The 22,271-nt window shown below is 54.9% G+C and overlaps 1 protein-coding gene across 3 annotated transcripts; it reads right to left on the bottom strand.

The window, feature by feature from the left end:
• Window positions 1–4,527: 4,527 nt before the first annotated feature.
• Window positions 4,528–22,239, bottom strand: TGM1 (transglutaminase 1). 3 transcript variants are annotated; one of them, XM_025870258.2, is made up of 16 exons: window positions 22,106–22,239; window positions 19,802–19,865; window positions 18,759–19,085; window positions 18,422–18,610; window positions 17,181–17,429; window positions 16,659–16,777; window positions 16,436–16,543; window positions 15,811–15,985; window positions 15,290–15,428; window positions 15,055–15,158; window positions 12,408–12,496; window positions 11,572–11,725; window positions 11,182–11,463; window positions 10,890–11,050; window positions 10,370–10,506; window positions 4,528–4,933 (listed from the first exon to the last, which is right to left on the bottom strand). In XM_025870258.2, exons 3-16 carry the CDS (start codon window positions 19,081–19,083, stop codon window positions 4,705–4,707), a joined length of 2,460 nt encoding a protein of 819 aa, XP_025726043.1. In that variant the 5' UTR covers window positions 19,084–19,085; window positions 19,802–19,865; window positions 22,106–22,239; the 3' UTR covers window positions 4,528–4,704. The 3 variants fall into 3 exon arrangements, with proteins under 3 accessions (XP_025726043.1, XP_025726044.1, XP_025726042.1); XM_025870259.2 differs by having other exon boundaries at window positions 19,802–19,862; window positions 22,106–22,175; XM_025870257.2 differs by having other exon boundaries at window positions 19,802–21,940; window positions 22,106–22,150.
• Between the last annotated feature and the right edge of the window lie 32 nt (window positions 22,240–22,271).

The raw sequence follows: 22,271 nt of genomic DNA on the forward strand, positions 1-22,271 counted from the left end.
AGGCTATTCCTTTTGTCTGCAGTGATCTCCCTTCCCTCTCTGCCTAGATATCCTCCAGGGTCACCTATTTAAGGGAAAGTTCTCCTAACTACCACCACCGGGCCAGGTCAATGCCTTTACTGTAAACTTCAGAGCTATTTACTCTATTTTATTTCATGCAGTTATCTATTTCTTTCTCAGACTGCAAGCTCCATAGGGCAAGAACTAGGGTTGTCCTGTGCTCTGACACTTAATCCATTGCTTGGCACACATCATTGACTATTTGTTCAATGGGTGAAGGAATGTGTCCATTAGCCACCGCCATGTCTGGACCCTGCCAGTCAGAGTCTCCTGTAAAATTCTGGTTCACCTGTAGACAAAAATTCCTTTTCCAGAAAGAACCTTAGAATAGCTGAAGGTGGCCATTATTTTAAAAAATAACTTTATTTAAAATAAAGTACAACCACTGTAGTCTTATCCATAAATCTGGGAAACATTTATAAGTCACATCTTATAAATTTTTTGTTTTTATATTTGTAATTGACTCCATCTGGCTTATTATCAGGAAAATAAAATCTTCCTTTTGATATTTTTACTTCTTCCAAAATTTTCCAAGCACTCCGTCCAAAAGGGCCAGCCTTCCAGCTTCCATGCTTATTTGGGGAGAGCTTTGCTCTCCACAGGGTCTGTCATACTTCTTCCACCCACTCAATGTCCTCTTAGGAAATCAGCCACAGAGGGATGCCTGGGTGGCTCAGTTGGTTAAGCCTCTGCCTTCGGCTCAGGTCAGGATCCTGTGGGCTCTCTGCTCAGTGGGGAGCCTGCTTCTCCCTCTGCCTGCTCTGCCTGCTGCTTCCCCTGCTTGTGCTCTCTCTCTCTCTCTCTCTCTCTCTCATAAATCAATAAATAAAGTCTTTAAAGAAAGAAAATCACCTACAGAGGTTGGTACCTGAGGTCTCAGGCTTCAACACCCAGGTCCAGACTTTGCTCCCTGGGCCAAGGGGCTGCAGGAGCTTCTAGCATTAGCCACAGGCTTTGCCAAATCAAACCCATTCAGCTGGGGTTCAGGGACTCTCAAGCCTAGAATGGTTCTCTGAGCCTAGGATGGTCCCCTTCCCTGCTGTTAAGCCTCATTTGAAGCTACCACAGTCCACACTAATGTTCCCAATTTTAAATCTTGGGGCAGAAGGAATTAAAGGGAATACTGGTTCTTTACACTCAGGAAACCCTGGGCTACTGATGCAAAGAGTCCACCTCCTCCCTAGTGTTCAACTTTGTATACCAGGTGTCCCAGGAGAAACAAAACAGGTCACCAAGACTCTCAGACAATGACTGCTTCATCAGTCCAGGGGCACCAACTAAGAGGGCAAGTCTAGTGGATTTCCTAAAACCGAGACTAAGAATACCTTCTTTTTACTAAAAGGGGGGGGGCATTGCCTGGGTGGCTCAGTTGGTTGAGTGTTCAACTTTTTTTTTTTTTAAGATTCTATTTATTTGAGAGAGAGAGAGAGAGAGAGAACGAGCGGGGGGAGGGACAGAGGCAGAGGGAGAAGCAGACTCCCGGCTGAGCAGAGGGCCCAACAGGGGGCTCCATCCCAGGAGCCCAGGATCATGACCTGAACCAAAGGCAGACGCTTAACAAACTGAGCCACCCAGGTGCCCCAAGTGTGTGTTTGACTCTTGATTTTGGCTCAGGTCATGATCTCAAGGTCGTGGGATGGAGCCCTGCATCAGGTTTCAGGCTCAGCATGGATTCTGCTTATCTCTCTTCCTCCCCCCCGCCCCTCCCCTTGCAAGATTAATTAATTAATTAATTGATTAATTAAATCTGTTTTTAAAAACCACTCTGTAATATAAATGCTGATGTCAAGGAAATAACCATATACATAAATATAAACAGGCATAAAATTGGTTTCCCTGGTACAGTTTTCTGAGGTACAGTCCCAGTAGGAGTCTGCACTGATAGTTACTAGCTCCCCAGGTGCCCATTTATCTATCTTTCCTAGAGCTGGTCTAGTCATCCATCATGCCTTCTTCCCACAAATGCTCCAAAACACAATCCTCCACTGCTCCCCCTGGCTCCCAGTCTCCCCATCACAATCCAATGTAGCTCATTGTCCATTCAACAGATACTTATGGAGCACCTGCTGCATGTCACCGACCGTGAATCAGCCCTAAGTAAGGCGGTGGGGGCGGTCTCTGTCCTCATGGGCTTACATTCTAGTAGAGGGGAACTAGAGGCCCGAGGCCAGAGCACAGTAGCCACGACACCAGGGATTCTAACGCTCATCTCCACAGAATTAAAGTAGATGCCCCTCTCGAGCCCCTAGCTGGAACTTAACCCATAGTGGGAGCTCCGTATATATTTGTTTCTTTCCCTCCAGCTGTTTGGAGAACAGCATTGCCTTCCTGTTCTTTGTGTTTCTGTTTTTCTTTTTGAGGATTTCAAGCATTTCCGAGCTCTAAGAAACACAGGGGACCAGGGTAAAATGAACAAATGTGAAGCAAGTTACAAAGTTGTTAGAAATCTTAAGCTCTCACATTTTCTCCCAGGTGTTCAATTAAAAAAAGATACTGTTGTGTTGCTGCTCCATCTTTCTGGAAACTAATGAACAAAATGTATCAACCACTTTAAATATGCTCAATTCCTTTTCCCCAATAATTCTCACTCTAGGGGGTTTTTCAGGGAAATAAAAAACAAGCACAAAGATATATGTGCTTCTATAAGGATATTTATGCATGTAATGGCAGAACATGGCAAAGACTTAAACTTCCAGGAAGAAGGGATTAATCAATTAAATCATGTCATTCTATGGGACTGAATTTGTTCATCTGTTATTAAAAATGGGAAAATTTTAAAAACAAAATAAAAACATAGGGAAACCACTGGAGTTTGCTCCATAAATTCATGGAACAATTAAAAGTCACATCTTGCAAGTTGTTGCCCCTAAATTGTAAGGAGCAAACATCTCTTGCGCCACTTGGTGCTAGGCCCTGTTCTGGGTCCTGGGACCGGGATGTGAACAAGACACAGAAGGTCTCAGTTCTTCCAGAACTCACATTTCAGAGAAAAGAGACAGAATTTAATAAGCAGAAAAACACCCCAATGTCAAACAATGAGTGCTAGGCAAGACATGAAATAAAATAGGATGATAGGCTAAAGAGACCAGGGGGCAGGAAAACAAATCAGACGGGGGGGCCAGGGAAGAGTTCCCTGAGGAGGTGGCCTGTGAGCTGAGACTTAAATAACAGGGCGGGGCTGGCCTTGCAAGCTGGGGGCAGTACTCCTCCAGAAGGAAAAGCAGGGCCGGGCCGTAGAAGGTTTTGAGCCGAGGGCTGACTGGATTAGATTTACCCGGCCATCCCGGCTGCTGTGTGCTGAACAGAGGACCAAGAGGGCAAGAGCGGAAGTGGGGGAAATGATCAAGAGGCTGGGGAACAATCCAGATGAGAGCTGAAGGCAGCTCTGGAGCCTGGGAAAGGAAGAGGGGATGAGGAGCAGTCAGATGCTGGACAGCTCTGTACGGGAGACAGACCATCAAGATTCGCGGACAGACTGGATGTAGGACGTGAGAGAAGGAAAAAAGCCAAGAATGACTCCAAGATTTGGGGCCCATGAAACTTGGAAAGATGGAGTTGCCATTTGCTGATAGAGGGGAGGCCATGGGAGGATTGGCTACAGGAGGTCCGCAGTTCAAGCTTGGACACATACCACGTGGGAAGTCTATGAGATATCCACTAGACGTGCTAAGAAAGCAGGAGATAAGCAAATTTGAAGTTCAAGGGGGCCCAGTAGTCCTTACAACCACGACACTGGCAGGGCTCACCGAGGCAGAGTGTAGCTGGCTGGAGGAGCGCCTGGGTGGGGGCCTGGGTCACTCCAACACCCCAAGGCTGAGCGGGGGCCGCAGGAGGACCAGGATGACGGCCTGGAAGCCAAGACTACTGTCCAGGGTAAACACGATGTTTGCGGAGAATATTTAATGCTGTGGGAAAATGCGCACCCCAGTTACATGGGTGGCGGGGGGAACAGCGTATGAAACACGACCTTAATAGCTATTTTCAGTACCTGGTTGTGGTTGAGGTTTCTCGGTTTTCTTCTTTACAATCTTCTGTATTCTCTCAGTTCTCCACGTTGAACATGTATTACTTTAGTAAAAATTCTTAGACGAGGACATTTGAAAATAAATACTGGAAAGTGGTTTTTGCTGCTCAGAGAGAACTCCAGCCTACTTCTACCTCAAACATGTGCCTACAAAAGGCAGTTTAGATGCTTCTCTCCCACTGTAGGTGCCAGGGAAGGGAGGCGGTCCAACCCCACTCCAGCGGGCTTCCGAAGGGTTTTGGTCAGTAGACGTACCCTGGGGTCGGGGGGAGACTGGTTCTATCTCAAGAGCTGCTGAGCTGGCCCCGCTGCTGACCCCAGCCAGCCCTCTCAGAACCGGGGGTGCCCGAAACGCCACATGCATCCCCGGGACAGGCCGTGAGTCCACACTCCTTGGCCTGCCACGAACTGACAAATGTACAGAACGGTTTCATGAAAAACAGTTCATTAAAAAACAGTTTATTAGCATTTGTGCTGCCCGTGCAAGTGAAGCTTGGCTCCCTGCCCAGATGCCCTGGCCTCCCCACCTGAGCCTCTGGGGAGCAGCTCTGCAGTAGGCCCCTGACTTGAGGCAATGTCCTTGCTCATCTGACTCCAGTCCCATCACTCCTGGCCAGGGGCTAAGCCCCACCTCGAGATGCCATAGGGATGGTTTCCCCTGAGTGACTGTCGCCTCCAGCGTCTGAGAAGAAGCCCCCGCCCCCAGGGGCCGGAGCCACGTCCACCTGGATGACACCATGCACCTGGGAGAGCTGTGGGCTGTCCAAGCTGGCGATGAGCTGGCGGGGGCCTGGTCGCACAGGCACAAACTTCTGGTGCAATGTCACTGTCTCGTTGCCGCCAATGTCCCTGTGGGCAGAGACAGGGTCATGGGCCGTGGGTGGAGTCAGGAGGAAGGACTGACGGGGCAGCCAGGAAGGAAGGAGAAGGAGGCAGAGCACTTCAGGCATTTCTGGGCTCAGCTGGAACCCCCATACCCATGGCCAGGACAAAGCCTGAGCCCCAAGGCCTCCTGGGCCTTTGCCTCCTCATAGCCAGGTCAGCGCCACCCTCCCAGCTGCCTGAGCTGGAAATCTTCCAGTCGTCCCAGGAGTCCTCCCTCTCCACTCCCACAAACACCTGGACAGAGACGGCTGCCTTGTCTCTCCCACCTCTCCATCACCAGTGCTCCTGCCTGAACCACACCATCTATACCTATCCCACCTGGGACTTCCGGGACTGAGGAAACTTCAAAATGAGGCTTTGGGGGCGCCTGGGTGGCTCAGTCGGTTGAGGTCTGCCTTTGGCTCAGGTCATGTTCCCAGGGTCCTGGGATCAAGCCCTGCCTCTTGCATCAGCTCCCTGCTCAGTGGGGAGTCAGCTTCTTCCTCTCCCTCTGCCCCTTCCCCTGCTTATGCGTGTGTGTGTGCGCGCGCGCGCTCTCTCTCTCTCTCTCTCTCTCTCTCTCTCTCTCAAATAAATGAAATCTTTTTTTAAAAAAACCAAAATGGGGCGCCTGGGTGGCTCAGATGTTAAGTGTCTGCCTTCGGCTCAGGTCATGGTCCCAGGGTCCTGGGATCGAGCCCCGCATCAGGCTCCCTGCTCTGCAGGAAGCCTGCTTCTCCCTCTCCCACTCCCCCTGCTTGTGTTCCCTCTCTCGCTGTGTCTCTCTGTCAAATAAATAAACTCTTTAAAAAAAAAAAAAAACCAAGAGACTTTGGGGCTCAACACAGTATTGCCAAATAATTTCAGTTTTGCCAAGAAAAAAAGTGGAAGAAAATTAATTATCCTCTGCCATGATCATCTTTCCAAACAGGAAGGAGCATTTTAAATACCCCAAAACATTGGAAGGATGTTATCTCAGAGAAAAAGGAAAGTTCTTCCCAGGAACAGACAACTGGCATCTTTAAAGTGACACTTTGTGTGCGTGTGTGTGTGTGAGAGAGAGACATACATACATACATGTGTTCGTGTGCACACACATACTAGTGTCTTCATTTTCTCCCTTCCTCACAGATATCTGGAAATTTAGTCCCCAACCATCCCTCTGGGAGTCACAATTTCACCAGCCTTCTAACTGGCCTCCTTGCCTCCTAGGTCCTACCTTATTTTTCCACTCTAGTCTCCAGTCACTCGGAGGTGAGCTGAACCCTTCGAGGGCTGGGCTTCCTCGGTGCTTAGGGATGAGACTGCAGCTCCCTAACCCGACACACAGGCTCCCTCTGACTCAGCCCTGCCTGCATGGCCTCATCATCCCCCACCATTCCTCCTGCCCACCAGCCCTGACAGGCAGTTCCTTCCCCTCCCTGAACTCACTCTGTTTTCACGCTCTGCTCCTGGGCTGGCTCCAGGCCCCGCTCCAGGCCCCACTCACACCACCCCCTCAGTGAGGGCTCCCTTGAGCACCTCCTGCCCTCAGGGAAATGAGCCTCGTCCTGCTCTGAGCTCCCGCAGCAGCCCCTGTGTGCGCTTTACACACTGACCACGACCGCATCTCCATCCCTCTCGCTCGTGCCTCTTGGCATCTGTCCTCTCCTGCCTCTGCCTGAACCCTTGCCTCTAGCCCCCTAGTCAACCCAAGCCTGCCCTGGGGATCTTCTTTTCTCTGGAGCCCAACTCTGTGCAGACACCTCAGTCCTCCAAGGGAATGAGCCAACACCCCAACTTCGAAGATGAGCCCTCCTTGGCACTAAACATTTAGTTAGCTCGGAGCCTGCTTTCACAGGGCTCCCCTGGACCACTCTGTACTCTTTCTTCTAGCGCCGTTAGCTGTGTGGTTGAAGATAAGTTACTAAACTCTGATTCTCACCTTCTGGTGTGTAATATGGGAGTGGATGCAAAATGAGGGGGTGGGGTCAGACGGTCTTGTAGGTGCCTCTAAGCTCCATGAAGGAGGGAAGAAGTGGAAGGTGGGGACATATATATACAGTCTACTGTTAAGTTATAGACCTAATTTCTAGACTTCTAATCAAAATATATAACTAGACATTAAGTCTAAAACATAACAGATGGGCTATACTGTGGCTAGTTACAAATTTGTATTTTTAACTTGTGCCCACTTTTCCATAGATACAAGCTTCAAGTTCTTTAGGCTCAGACCAGACTTCAAAGCTCTAGGGGTGCCTCGGTGGCTCAGTTGGTTAAGCGTCTGCCTTTGGTTCAGGTCATGATCCCAGGGTCCTGGGATCGAGCCAGTGGGGAGCCTGCTTCTCCCTCTCCTGCTCCCCCTGTTAGTGCTCTCTCTCTCTCTGTGTGTCAAATAAATATTTTTAAGAAAACCTTCTACTTAATTCATAGTAGAATTGAACGGTACTATTTCAGAATATAGCCTTTATTTGTAACATTATTTCCGAGAGAGGCTGCTTTCCAGCTTCCAGCTAGCAATGTCAAGATCTCTCCCAGCCCTGGCCTTAGTGTCAGCCGCCACCTTGCCACACCCACGCCTGCCAGTTAAAGTGCAGCACATCAGCTGCTACAGCTGGAATGTGCCTGAAACCCAGTGCAGGGAATGAAACGAACTCTCTGACAAGGACACCAGAAACTAGACATCCAAATGAGCACTGTCCTGCAATTATGTACTTGTTCAACCATGTTGCCAAGGCTTGAAACATTTTTAAAAACTCCTCTCAGATTTTTCTTCAGAGCCACTGAAAACCACAAGCACATCAAGTGTGCCCAGTCTAGTCCCTCTCTCTGTCCCCCTCCCCACCCCCCGCCCCCCCAGACACCCCGTTCCTCCTTTACAGTCAAGCTTCATTCCTGATGGAAAAGGGCATCCCCACCCATCTCCTTATTAATTAGTCTTAGCTCTAAATGGCCTCAGGCGGTTTCTCCAAAGTCAAATCAGCCCCAGAAGGCCACCCTAAGGACATTCTAAAGACTATGATTCAGGCTGTGGGGGAAATTCCCCAGAAGGGTTTGGAACAGACTCCCAGCCTCCCCGGGTGACTGCTGTGGTGGTGACAACAAGCCATTTGGAGGAGTAAGTTTGGAATGTTTATTAAGTGGCCAGTCACCCCACTGGGTGGCACACCTTATGCCTAATGGAGTTCCCATCCCACAGCCTTTGATGTGCCAATGAGAGCAAAGTAACACCCGTCTTGGAATCTATTATACCTGAACCACCAACCCAGGGACTCCCCACTCGGAGTTCTCAATTGCTCTGTAGACCCCAGACTGGGCTTGAGGTAGCAAGGAGCCACAGAATGTCCAAGGAGGACCTGCCTCGAGAAACCACTATCCAACCCTCTCATTTACTGGAGGGAGGACTGGGGCCTTTAAAGGCAGGGCTGGGGGGAGGCTCGTACAAGCCCCACAGCTAAAGGCAGGGCTGGGGGGAGGCTCGCACAAGGCCCACAGCTAAAGGCAGGGCTGGGGGAGGCTCGCACAAGGCCCACAGCTAAAGGCAGGGCTGGGGGGAGGCTCGTATAAGCCCCACAGCTAAGGGCAGGGCTGGGGGGAGGCTCGTACAAGCCCCACAGCTAAGGGCAGGGCTGGGGGGAGGCTCGTACAAGCCCCACAGCTAAAGGCAGGGGCTGGGGGGAGGCTCGTACAAGGCCCACAGCTAAAGGCAGGGCTGGGGGGAGGCTCGCACAAGCCCCACAGCTAAAGGCAGGGCTGGGGGGAGGCTCGTACAAGCCCCACAGCTAAAGGTAGGGGCTGGATCTCCCTATGCTCAGCACAGGGGTCACCTCTTTACTTCTAGGCAGGGGCAAGAATCCAAGGTCTGGTGTAGGGGCTGAGGGGAGTTCAACTCGGGGGAACCTCTCTCCATCATCTGCAGGTGAGAGATGCCTAGAGGGTGAGCTACCTGGGAGCCCCAGCTGCACTCTCTAAGGTGAAAGAGACCCACGTAGGGTGAAATGGGGAAAAGCACTTCTTTGTGGCATATCACATCATCCATGGTCAAGGCTGGGGCAAAGATCAGGATAGCAACTATTCAGCTTCGGCCTGTTGGCCAAGAGTGGTGGCCACCAGCTGGCAGAGCCTGCTCTGTGTCAGGGGAAGGGATGCGCAGGGTGGGCAGGGACCCCCAGCATCCCCTACCCAGCTGCCCCACAGGGGCCACCCCTTTCCCCCAGGCATTCTTTGTCAAAAGAGGAAAACACCTGCCCCTGTCCCCAGAAGTCTGATCTTAAAGGTCAGCCTTTGGCCTTTTCTGCTTTCCCTCTGTGCTATTCCAGGGAGGGAAACAGCAGCGTGTGTGTCTGTGTCAGAGAGGACAGCAGAGGCCCAGGGACACAGGCACTCGGTGTCCCCTCACTGGGTGCGGAGCCTCACCTGGCCCGGGGTGAGGGCCAAGGCGGCTGGTGGAGGGCCTGAGGCACAGGGCCCTCACCTTGGGAACTGCAGCTCGGCCCTCATGACGCAAAGAAAGCAACAGGCTTGAGAGCCTGCATGTCAGGAGCGCCCAGGTGGGAAGAGCGCAGTCTGCCCCTTACGGTGTGGCTGCCAGCTTCCCTATCGTAAAGTGGGGTGGCGGTGGCCATAATCAAAATAAGAATGATCGAGGCGCCTGGGTGGCTCCGTCGTTAAGCATCTGCCTTCAGCTTGGGTCATGATCCCAGGGTCCTGGGATCGGGCCCCGTATCAGGCTCCCTGCTCGGCGGGAAGCCTGCTTCTCCCTCTCCCACTCCCCCTGCTTGTGTTCCCTCTCTTAATGTGTCCCTCTCTCTTAATGAATAAAATCTTAAAAAAAAAAAAAAAAAAAAGAACGACCAACAGAGGCTCACGCTGGGCCAGAGCCAACACTAAATGCTTTATGTGCATATCACACCTAGCTCCCTGAACCACCCTCGGAACCGGGATGGTTGTCATCCCTACTTTCCAGGTGAGAAAACAGGCTTAAAGGAGATAAGTCACCTGCTCCAGGGCACACAGCCAGTGAGTGTTGGAGTTGGGACTTGAACCTAATTCAGGATCCCAAAGCTTTGCTTTTAATCATATGATGATCTCGAATGTACCTTGAAGGGTTTTTGTGGTCTGCGAATGAGATAATGATTCTGAAGTGCCCGGTCGGTTCCTGAGCGCTGGGCACGTGTTAGTGATGAGTTGCTAATGATTCCTAAGTAAAGTGTTGGCTCCCTAGTGAGACCGCGGGGAAGGACCAGCCCAGCACTAGGCACATGGCAGGTCTTCTTAACTGCTGCTGGCCCTGAACCGAGTCAGGAGGCATTGCTGGCTGGCTCTAGGCTGCTGTCTTGGGTCCTGGCTGACTACTGTCCTGACCAAGAGAGGAAACAGTGTGGCACCTGGGGCAGTCTGGGAGGCAGAAAAGGGCAGGGGTGGGGGAGAGGCCAGACTCACCCCACATTAAGGATCTTGGGTCTCTGTAGCCCGGAGCCCTCAAGCCGGAAGACGACGTTGGTGAGGGTGACAGGCAGGGGGTTCTTGAAGACAATCTGTACTTCGCACTCCTGGCCAACCACGGCTGCCCCCAATAACTAGGAGAAGAAGAAGCCCACCTCCACATCAGAGACCCCAGCCAGATACAGTGGAACCATACACTCCACCAGAGGGAAAACTCCTTCTGCATCAAAATCTCCCCGAGTCCCACATTTCCACCCTTGAGAGAAACAGGGCTCTGCAAAAGCCAGAGAAGAAACTCCAACCCACTCCCCAAATGAAGCTTCTGCAGAACCAGGAACATGAGATCGGACTTTACAGATGAGGACATGGAGGCCCAAGAGCCCAAAGCCAGTATCCAATCCCCTTCTCCTGGAACTGCTCGCCAGGCCAGCCCTCTCCCAGTTTCATGCCTTTGCCCCTTGCCCTCCGACTTCCCTCAGCCCCCGCGTATCCCTCCTGCCCAGCAAGCCACACTCACTGTGAGAGAAAGGTCTGGGGTGCGCAGACGGAAGGTATGCTGCTTGGCCAGCACCTGCCCGCTCTCCTTGACGTGGCCTGAGACGTTGAGCAGCATGGACCCCTGGTCTACGAGGTGGGGCCGGTATTCCTTGTAGGCCACAGGCATGGACACGCGGTCCGCTGCGGAGAAGAGGCAAGGTGTCACCAGGGCCTGCTTACCCAGACACGGCCTCCGAAGAGGGGGGTCTCTGGGCCTACAGCCACGGGGTGCCTGGCCATCCGTGGGGCAGGACTGGGGAAGGAGCACTTACTGGCCCCTGGAGCCAGCACCACTTCCTTTTTGCTCTCCTTGAAGACAGGCCCCGTGACCCCGGTGTAGAAGGTGACCGAGAGGTAGAGGTGAAGCTTCACAGTGCGGGGGCTGCCGCCGCGATTGCTCAGCACCACACAGACCGCAAGGTCCTGCCCCATCACTGCGTCCTGGGCTTCCACCTGCATGGCCACATCTTCCGCCGAGTCGCGGCTGGAGTACACGTTGGGTTTGCTACCGTGTGCGGCTGCTGTCTCCACTGCCTTCCGCTCTGCTTCTGAGCCTGGGGGTTGAGGGTCAGGGGTGAGGTTATGGGTGCTGCCGGAGTGGGCAAGTGCTCAGTGAGAACCCCGGGTGTGGGCCAGAGCCGACCCGGTTGGAGGAATGGTACCTTCTGGGTGTTTATAGATGTGGGTGACATCATCCCGCATGTTGGATCCAATGGCCTTTGTGATGATGAGCGTGCCAATGGCCTTCTCTTCCACATACACGATCTTAAAGCTGCCATCATCCTGTCGCTGCCAGTAAACTTTGTCACTGTTGACCTGTTGGGGGGGGTGGTGAGCCGGGAATGAGCAAGCCTGAGTTTCTGAGGGAGGGTCTGACCCCCAGCTGCAGGGAAGGCTGGATCCAAAGGTCAGGAACTTCCTGGCACAGCCAAACTGGGAGTCCTTCCAAGCGGAGCCAGAGGAAGGCCGAGAGCAGAGAAGCTGGGCAGCTTCTTGCAGTACATTTTGGCATTAATAACAGTAATCCCTCATGCTCATTTGCTGACTTTACGACTTCTAAAGCAGTTTCATACCCATTATATCTTTTTTTTTTAAAGATTTTATTTATTTATTTGACAGAGAGAGACGCAGCGAGAGAGGAAACACAAGCAAGGGGAGTGGGAGAGGGAAAAGCAGGCTTCCCGCTGAGCAGGGAGCCCCAAGCGGGGCCCGATCCCAGGACCCTGGGACCACGACCTGAGCCGAAGGCAGACGCTTAATGACTGAGCCACCCAGGCGCCCCCCCATTATTTCTTTTGATCCTGAGCACAGGAAGCTCAGCAGCCATTCTTATCCCCCTTTTACAGTGGAGGAAACCTAGACTCTAGGATGAATGACTTGCCCAAGGTCACACAGCTAGTCAGTCAGTGCGGAAGTCAGGACCAGAGAACCCAGGCCTAACTCCAGTGCTCTCGTCCCGCCAGACTGCCCGAGAAGGCACCTGGAGCACAGCCCTCACCTCGGCAAAAATGAAGGGTGTGTCATACTTCATGTAGACCAGGCCATTTTTGATGGACTCCACAGAGCAGGGGCCACAGCAGAAGATGCCTAGGGGAGCAGGACAGAGGTCAAAGGAGGCTGAGGGGACCCTCTAATCCTGGGGAGAGGCCCACCCACCCAGGCCCAGCGCCCACTGCCTCAGGGTCAGCTGCCACCTGGGGCAACCCAGGGAAGGAACACAGAGAAGAGCTCAGTTCCATTTGGCCTCAGTCAACCAGGGTGGGTCCAAACGTGGGACAAGCCTGCCCTGATAACCAAGTCACTGGCACGTCCTTCCTCCACTAGCCGAAGCTGGGTGTGGGCTATCTGTGACCCCCCGAGGTCAGGACTTCCATCCTGCAGCAGGACAAACCCAGAGCCCACGGTGGCTCTGCCTGCTGGCTGGGAAAGGAGCCACCCTCCAGAAAGATCCAGAACAAACCCTCAGCTCTATAGCCTGCAGTGTGTCCTCTCTGTGGGGAGGTGGGAGGGGAGCTGGTGGGAAATAGAGTCTGTTCTCAGCACGTTCAGAAGTTTTCCGGAGATGGGCTGACAAGGAAGAGGCTTGGCAAGAGAGGACGCAAAATAGGAAGTGAGGGCCACCCAACGGAAGAGAATCTTAGAGGGGCGCCTGGGTGGCTCGGTTGGTTAAGCGTCTGCCTTCGGCTCAGGTCATGATCTCAGGGTCGTGGGATCGAGCCCCGCATCGGGCTCCTGGCTCAGCAGGGAATCTGTTTCTCCCTCTCCCTCTGCTGCTCCCCCTGCTTATGCTTTCTCTTCTCTCTCTCTCTGTCTCTCTCAAATAAATAAAATCTTAAAAGAATAAATAAACAAACAAAGAAAAGAATCTTAGAAAACACCAACACTATGGTTTCCTCTTCCAAATGAGGAAATAGGCCCAGGGAGGCCAAACAGATGTCGGAGTCTGACAAGACAATCAGATAACTGAACGGAAGGAGCGGATATTTACTAAGTAGCTGCTATATTCCAGGCATGCTGCTAATCTCTCTAATGAATGACCTCATTTAATTCCCCCAACAACCCTATCTGGCATATATTATCCCCATATTACAGACAACACCAAAGTGCAAAAGTGCAAGCAACTTGCCCAAGATGACACATCTGAGAAGTGATCAAGCTGGATCAAGCCGGGGTCTGGCTGGCCTCAGAACCCTGTGAGCCACGCACCCCACCGCTCCCCAGCGTGGGGACAGGAAGTCAGATCTCCCAGGCTCCTGGGCCACGCTGTTCCATCATGGCAGGCGTCACTGGGTTGCACAAGTCAGGGAGCACCATTCGAAGAGATGATTGAGAGGGAGGGGTTTGGCCAGAGAGGCGAAATGTAGGCTAGGCAAGAGCCATCTGACCTGGGGTGAGGAAGGGAGAGGTGGGGAAGAAGGCAGCAGGAGGGGCAGGCCTGGGTGCCTGGCGCTGGAATGTTAAGGTGGGAAGGGAGGGCTGCTTGAGAACAGAATGTACAGCAGGTCCAATTTTGGCAGAAACGTGTGTGCTGGGGAAAAGGAGATCAGTAGATGATGACATCAGTGATGGTCTCCGCAGGCTGGGTTATGGGGTTATTTTCTTCTTCGAACCTATCTGAACCCTGGTTTTATTCTGTACCCTACATACAACTCAAAATGAGCAACAGAACGGACAAGAGGGGAACTTGGTGGATGAGAATGTGTGAAGGGAAGGAGTCAGGAATGCGAGAGGCTCGGCCCTGTGCCCTAGAGAAAGTCGCTCCACCTCTCTGGGCCACCACTGCCATGTGTCCCACAAGGGCTTGTGGTGGTCCCCGGCCCAGCTGATCTTCAGCATCACCAGGGGAACTTTCAAACATATAGATTCTTAGCATCAATCTATCCCTGGGATGTCTGATGTGTCAGGTCTGGGGTGGGACCTAGACATTTACTCAAAACAAAACAAAAACATCCACAGAGAAAACTGGGGAACTTCCACATTTTGAGTTATTCCATTCTATACTTTCCCCCCTTCCAGGCATGTACTACTTATTATAATGGCCTTTTTTTTTTTTTAAGATTTTATTCATTTATCTGACAGAGAGAGACACAGCGAGAGAAGGAACACAAGCAGGGGGAGCGGGAGAGGGAGAAGCAGGCTTCCCGCGGAGCAGGGAGCCCAACACGGGGCTCGATCCCAGAACCCTGGGACCATGACCTGAGCCGAAGGCAGACGCTTAATGACTGAGCCACCCAGGCGCCCCTGTAATGGCCTTTTTAACTTTAAATACATATATAAATAAAAGGGCCCTTCAATTAATTATCTCCAGGATGTGTGAGTAAAAAGGCAAATGAGAAGAGTGGGTGTGTTAGGGAGGAAAACCTCTCACTGAACTCTCTTCCATCTTTTGACTTTTGAACCTGAATATGTAAATCATACAAATCGTAATAAATCATAAACAAAGGAAATTGAGGCTAATAGATAGTTAAGCAGAAAGGTGACAATTGACCAAAGGCAGGGCGGTGATTCTGTTGGTAAGCCCGTTTAAAGAAACACGGGGGTTAAAGGGCCCGAACCGGCCCTGACACTTGGGGTTTGTTACCCAGGTTGGGAGATGGGGATGGGGCCAAGGTGGGGCACAGGAGCCAGGGAGGGCCCCGTCTCACCGCTGCTGGTCTCCTGGGGTGTGGCGTCCACCACCTGCCACCCATTGAAGCCCGAGGGCAGATCTGGCCTCTTCATCCAGCAGTCGTTCCACACGTGGAAGTTCCTGGATGGATATGGAGGGAGGCCTGGGTCTGAGCAGCCTGCTCAGGGCCTCCCCAGTGTCCCCTCGACGTCCAGGTCTTGGTCATCATTCCTTCGCAGGGATGGGCAGCCCAGCCCTGGCCCCAGCCTCACCAAACAGAATCATGGTTCAGGTGCTCCAGGGGCTTCATGTTCTCATCAAAGTAGATGTCCATGGTGAGGGATGTGTCTGTGTCGTGTGCTGAGTTGAAGTTGGTGACCGTGCGGGTAGCCAGGCCCAGGCAACGCAGCACTGTGGAGGAGCCAGGGTTAGGGTTCGGGGCCCAGACCGTAATGTGGTGGTGGGTAAGTGAGGTATCAGGGGAGGAACAGCAGTGGGACAAGGGCCACTGGGGTTGCCAAGCTGGGTCAGGGGTCAGGAGGCCTTAGGGCCAGGGAGCGTTGAGAGTCAGGGGGAGCCAGGCCACCTGCCTGAACTTGGCCCTGCCTGGCCCTTCTCCCTCCTCTCCCCTAGGCCTCTCTAGGTAGTTAACACTAATTAATGATAATTAAGGCCAGCCTACCACCCACCCCTCCACCTGTCCTTGCACTAGAGCCGCCGCTGGGTGGGGCTCTGGTTTCCCTCCCTCTTTCTCGCAGGGCCCAGGCTGCTCCTGCCCCAGTCCCTCCACTACCTGTGGTGGTCACGCCGGCGAAGACCCAGCACTGGCCATAGGGAACAGAATAGCCAGTGCGTAGGTAGCTGAGTAGGATCTCCACGCTGCCCACCCACGCTGAAGGGTTGGTGCCTCGAGAGTAATCACCAGACCAGTTTCCAATCAGGACCCCATTGTCATCCAAGGAGTTCACCTGCCCAGGACAGGATGGAGTGGGGTGGAGTGGAGGGAGAGGCTCAGGACCTCCCATGTGGTCCCCAGCCCTGCCCCTGCCCTTCCCTTTCCCCTAAATGCCTCAGGATCTAGCCAGCAGCCTGAGCCCTGCCCACCCCTCCCCAAAACATCAGTCCCCCCCCCACCTCCCCACCCCCCACCCCTGCCGGATCTGACACAGTAATGTGAATCCTGGGTGTGCCAAGCTTTGGGTTTGGCCCTACATTCCACAAGAGCTGGGACTGAAGCCAGGAAGGGTGGGGTGGGGCCAGGCAAGGAGGAAAGAGAGGGAGTGAGACCCCTCCCACAATACCCTTTGCAAGGGCAGGATAGGGCTGAGTTCCCGGAGAAATCAGAAAGGGCAGCAGCGGGGGACAGGGGAGGCAGGAGACAGACACAGAATAGCACTCAGAGACATGAGGGTGCTCACCATGGCAGAGATGACCCGGGAGACACTGACGGGGTCCCCACGGCCTCCATATGGCATGCCCCGCCGGTCCAGGATGTACAGGCAGGCATCCAGCACCCCATGATCAAACTGGACGGAGGGAGGGCAGAGGTGACCCCTAGGCCAGCAGCACCTGCTCCCTCACTCCACCCCAGCGGCCTGTTGCTCCCCCAAGCGCATGCGGCCCTTGGCCGGCCAGCCATACCTGCCCATAGTTCCAGGTCCGCTCGCCAATCTGGGCTTCTGTCCCATAGTAAATTCTCCCGGACTCATTAAGCACATACTCCTGTCGCCAATCCTCATGGTCCACATACACGAAGTCCTCTGTGTCCCCAAAACACACATGCCTGGTCCCCTCTAGCCCTCTCCTGCCCCCCCACCCCCCACCCCCGCTGCTGGGCCAATTCTGCAAGACTACTGTCCACAGAGGAGTGGGGACACTGCTAGTCTGATGGCATTTCTCCTGGAAAGGATGGGGGAGCATGACAGAGGTCGTGGGAGGAAGGTGACTGTAACCAAGGCGGTTCGCTAGCAGAAGCAAGTCTGCATGACCTTGGGCTGTCACCTTTCCATGCTGAACCTAGGTCGCCTCACCTGGACAATAGGAGGCTGGCTTCTCCTAGAGCCAGGCACCTCACCTAGGTACCTAGCCTCGGATTCTAGGAAGAGAAGCTCTGACCGGCCCTCCTTCCTGTCCACGCCCTGCTCCTGACTCCAGCAGGCTCACCTGGGCACCAGGGATTGAAGAGGATGTAGATCTCGTTGTGGGGGTCAAAGGGCAACTGGAACTCGCCAGCCTCGCAGCGTGTGCGGACGGTGAATTGGAATTTGCCGATGATGGCGCTGGGGGACGTGTGCACCCGGAGGTTCAGATTCTGCCCGCTGGCCTTAGTCACCTGGGCTTTCCAGCCTCCACTGCCCCCCTTGCCCACTGGGATGATCACGTGGGTGCCCTTCCCCACCTCAGGGTTGTTTCCTGGAAGAGGGGAAGCAGCAATTAGCTGATGAGGCCTCTCTGAGGGGAGATGGAACCTTGCATTTCTCCCAACCCCACCCAGAATATGTATGAGCCAGCGTGTGTGCGTGTCCCTGAGTTGGGCCACCACCTTAGTCTGTGACAGTCTCTGAGAGCAGCTCTGTCCCCACCCGATGTTTGCCCGCATGCCAGGGCAGAGCCCTAGTCCAACATCCCAAACCTGTTCCCCAGACACTGAACTCAGAGGTGGGTAGAAGAGACCAGGCCACCATCACCCTCTGCCCGCCTGACTGTCCCAGTGCCTGGGCTGGAGGAACAGAGCTGCCCCGGCTGGGTCCAGATGCCCCGAGCCCATGTGAAAGGGCAGCCCAGATCCTGAAGGCCAACCCTGCCTACTCCATGGGGCTGCAGCTTCCAGAGCCTAGAGCATCCCTGGTGGCAGTGGTGGGGGTACCCGGGAAATTAGAGGCTGGGGTGGGCAAGGCTAGGCTCTAATCAAAGGGTATGAGGAGTCGCCCGCCCCCGGCAGCAGCATAATCACCAGCCTGGGCAGTCAACGGCCACCAAGCAACGCGGTGAGGGAGGCACCTGCCCTGGGCCATGGGGACAGAGAAACAGAGACAGAGCTGGACAGAGAGGAGAGAGAGAGCCAGCCGCACCCTGGGGTAGGACAACAGACCCAGAAAGAAAGACACACAGAGGCAGCCACGGAGAAGCAGCAGCTGAAGCAAGCACCTGAAGAGAAAGTGTTTTGAGACAGATGCCTCTGGAGGCTCAAAGAGGGTGATCTTAGGAAAATGGGACACCAAGACCCTCCCTGAAACACCCTCCTATGCTTGCACCTGTCTTACGCGGCAGAGGTAAGGAGCGGGGTGAGGGAGGAGCTTAAAGATGTCCCTCTGACCCTAATACCAGAGCTGGGAGGCCCTGCTAGCCAGCACCCCTGCCCCCCATTCTAGGACTTTCGCCCTCCCACTGCAGGCCCCACTGACCAATAAGCAGCTCCAGGGCGACACGATCGGAGGACTCATAGGGCCGAGAGAAGTGGAGGACCATGTGGAAAGGCTGTCCACGGCGTATAATCAGCTCGTCGTATTCAAACTCATCTGTGTGGTGCTCTCGGCGATTCTGGTCTGACCGTGCACTCAGCAGATCCACACCGGTCACCACCAGCATGCCCTCTGCAAGGCCACAGCTCTGGGTCAGCGAAGCCCTATGGGAAGCCCAGGCCCCATCCTAGGCCTCCCAGGCCCCCAGAGACGTCAGGATGAGTCTCGGGCCCCATTAAGGCCTTTCGGCTGGCAGATAAGGTGGGCAGGAGGGCCTCACCTCGGATGGTACCATCTCCAGCTGCGTTCACACCGCCGGTCCGGGAGCCAGGCTGGCGGGAATCTGAGCCCCGGGAGTCCGGTCTTCGACTCCCAGAGCTGGACCCTCGACCCCTGGAGCCTCGGTCTCCATGGGGCTCCGGGCCCCAGTCACCATCTGTCTCGTTTCGGCAGGAGCAGCAGGCACAGCAGCGAGCCCAGAAGGAACGGCCTCCTCGACGAGACCCTCTGTCTGGCTCTGGCTCTGGCTCCGGAGAAGGTGTGTGGGGGGGCTGCCAGGGGTTCCCGCCCCAGCGGCCCACATCCGACCGAGGACCGTCCGTCATGCCTGTGCAGAAGAGGCAGGGAGGCTCCGATCACCCACTCAGACCTCCTGTACTTAGACCGCCCCCGCCAGCGCACACAGAAGCCCTCCATCTGGAGAGCTGACACAGTCCCATCCAGCTGACTGAGATGACCTGATCTTGCCCCAGAGACCCCCCCAGACCCAACCAGGGACCCTCCCCAAAGACTCCTCTCAAGATTCACCTAGAGAAACTACCCACGTTGCAGAGAAATCTCCCTTTTACCCGCAGTGACGTCCACCAAACCAGATGCCCCACTGAGAAACCTGCCCTCAAGAACCCATCCCAGAAAAGAGTGGGCACTTGTCATAGCCTCAGGACCCGGCACACAGACCATCCTTGGGACCTGCTCCTGCCAGTTACTCAGTTTAGAAGTCCATGAGCTGCCTGCCTCTAGGACCCATTGTTAGCAGAGATCCCCCACCCCTTCCCTCAGCAGAGGCTCCTTGCAGAAGACAGGCGGGTGATATGCAGGACTTGAGGTTCTTGGCATTCCCCACGTTGGGTCAGTCACCCACACGGAGCTATGAGAGTGGCAGGGCGCTGCAGGTGCGGGAGCCCGCGGTCCAGGGGCACGGAGCCTCTGCGTCGGGGCAGCCGGCCCTGGGCTGACAGGTTCAGGCTGGCCCGCGCCCCACGTTGCTGGGGCCCCGACCTGAGTCCCCTGGGCTCAGCACCGCAGTCCCCGACGGAGCCTCACCTGGCGGCGGTGTCAGCGACAGCAGCACTGAGTCTGGCGGCCGGGCTGGGACAGGTCGGGACTGCTGGGATGGAGCAAGTGCAAGGTGTGGGGCGGGTGGGTATGTGGTTTATGAGGGGGGAGGGCGGGGCCAAGCTGTGGAGAGGGCAAACCTGATTGCTCCAACCCCCCCACCCCAGAGGCCCAGCCTCCAGGGGCTGACTCTGGAGATAGGGGCAGGAAATGAGACCTGGCCCTGTCCCCTTTACCCTTTCGAGGAACTGCGGGGTGGGGCCGGGGTCTGTCAGGACTCAAAGCTGAGGTGAAAGTGGAAGGTCTTGGGAGACCGCCCCCACTGAGGGACCCCACTCCAGGCTGATTCCTCCCAGACTGGTGCAGAAGGGGCCCCCTCTCCTGGGCGAGAAACCCCGAGGGCAATGGGACAGGGTGCCCCTTCCACCCACGCCCCTATGCAGGGGACCCTGTTCCCAAGCTCAGGTGGCCTGTCTCTGCTCTCACAGGCCCCCCACTGCCAGGCTCTGGTGCAGCCCTGGCCAGGCTCAGCCCCATGAAACTGGCCCATGGGCCTGGTCCTGCCCAGGGAGGTCCTGGGATCCTAAGCTGCAGACTGGTGACATCAGCAGCCAGGCCCTCAGACTGGCTCCACCAGCCAACCCCTGACCTGCTGGCTCTACCAGATCCTCTGATTCCCCCCCTCCACCCATCTGTCCTTCCTTCTTCCTCCAGCTGCTTCACAACCCCTGGCATGAATGAACTGCCCCCAGCTTCCCGTGTCCCTACAAGTTTGAGATTGGGTTGGGGGGGTGAGGGTCAGGGTCAGGGTAGCAGCAACTTCTTGTTTTCTCCCCCCAGCCTGGGGGCTTGGTGAAGGCTTAGGCCCTGGCTCGGAGGCTCAGGGGGGAACTGAGGCCCTCTCCCTAGATGGCAGAGTACCCCCTCTCACTGAGAGGGGTAGCCCGTCAGCTGGAGTCCAGGATTCTCCAGCCTGGAATTCTTCCCAGAAATCCTGACCAACCGGCTCCAGGCACCTGCCCTGTGTGCATCCCAACTCCACCCTGGGACTGGAAAAACACCGGGGATGCCACTGAGAGAACCCTAAGGCAAAGTGGAGGTCAGGCATCTTTGGGGAAGCTCTCCTGAAAGTTCTTTGGGAATGCTGGGGCCCTTTTCTGGGGGTCTCTTCCTTACATCCTGCTATTGTCCTAGCTCTGCCCATGGGCCATTGGACAGAAGACAGTGAAAACGGGGTTGACAAGACACAAGGAAGCAAACCTGAGGAAGGGCAGAGTTTGGTGATGCATCGGGCAGGGTGGAGCCTCAGGGAGTGGGGACTGAGACTCCAGGACCTGGCAGGGAGCCCTTCACACCCACATTGACCTTTGCCTGCCCGGTTCCAAGCCCCAGACCTGGCAGAGGATCTGTGTCCACCTCCAACACTCTCAGGGGACACGTAAGTAAAAATCAAAATTCCAGGCAGGTCAGCCAAGGGGCTTTGTTGAGGGCTGCCACTAAGAACCTGGGGCGGGGGGGGGGCGGGGTCCTGAGCAGCCGGAAGTGTGTAAGCACTTGTGGGCCCCAGTAGATTCCCAGGGAGTCAGGGTAATGCCTTGTCACACTCTCTCCCTTTTATTTCCCTTTCCCCCACCTAGCCAGGTTTGACTCAGTGCTCTAGCCACTGAGCTGCTCCCTCTCCTCCCTCCAGGAGGCTCAAGTGCCTCAGCGCTTTTAAAGTCAGGAAGAGGCGTTGGGGCGGGGGGGCACCATGGGAGTAGACACCCAGCTCAGTACTTCAGAAGTGGAGGCCAGGCTCTGCCCATCACTCGCTATCAATACGGAAGCAAGAACACGAGTCTGGAATCCCTGACCAAGGTGCAGAGCCAGCTGTGGCTCCAGCATGAGAGCCCAGCAAACGTGGGCACACCCTAGGAGCAGCTTCCTCGTCAGTACAGTGGACCTGACCAGCTCATTCCTGAGCACTTGTGAGGGCCAGCTGAGACCTAGTATTGTCAAGGGCTCTTCAACCGCAGGATGCTACTGAGGACCGATGCTCTTATTACAGAGGGCAGAGCTTGGACACCCTGGTTCCTCCCGGGAACAGCCTTCTCGGCTGTGGTGAATGAGCCAGGGCGCGGAGGGCATCTGGAAGGGACAGGAGTCATGGGAGAACCTTTTATGAGTCCTTCTAGCTGGAGACTTCCAGCTGCTTTGCAGCCCAGCCCCAAAAAGAACCTGAACCCAAACCCAATCCCCACCCCAGCCCAAACCAGAAGGTGAACTCAGATTTTGCGGATTCTGCCCCAATACCGAGACTTTGGTTCCCGGTGGTAAGAAACAGCAGAACTGAGTGGAAGACGAAAGCGCGAGGGAGAGCTGACACAGCCTCACTCTCTCCCCTTCTTGTCCAGAATAGGTGGCAGTGGTTATGGTGGCGGCGGCGGCGGAGGGGGCGGGGGCGGCGTAGCAGCCCGAG

The sequence above is a fragment of the Callorhinus ursinus genome, unplaced genomic scaffold (genome assembly GCF_003265705.2).
Source record: "Callorhinus ursinus isolate GAN/ISIS: 27379988/994484 unplaced genomic scaffold, GSC_fseal_2.0 scaffold8, whole genome shotgun sequence".
NCBI lineage: Eukaryota > Metazoa > Chordata > Mammalia > Carnivora > Otariidae > Callorhinus > Callorhinus ursinus.

Bases quoted from the DNA above. Each gene is read 5' to 3' on its own strand.
- TGM1 (XM_025870258.2), bottom strand. From the start codon at position 19,083: ATGACGGACGGTCCTCGGTCGGATGTGGGCCGCTGGGGCGGGAACCCC. The intron at 17,430-18,421 runs GTCAGTGGGGCC...CCCCTCTTCCAG, and splicing joins CGCCCTGGAGCTGCTTATTG to GAAACAACCCTGAGGTGGGG. The intron at 15,429-15,810 runs GTAGTGGAGGGA...GCTCCTCCACAG, and splicing joins CGCCGGCGTGACCACCACAG to TGCTGCGTTGCCTGGGCCTG.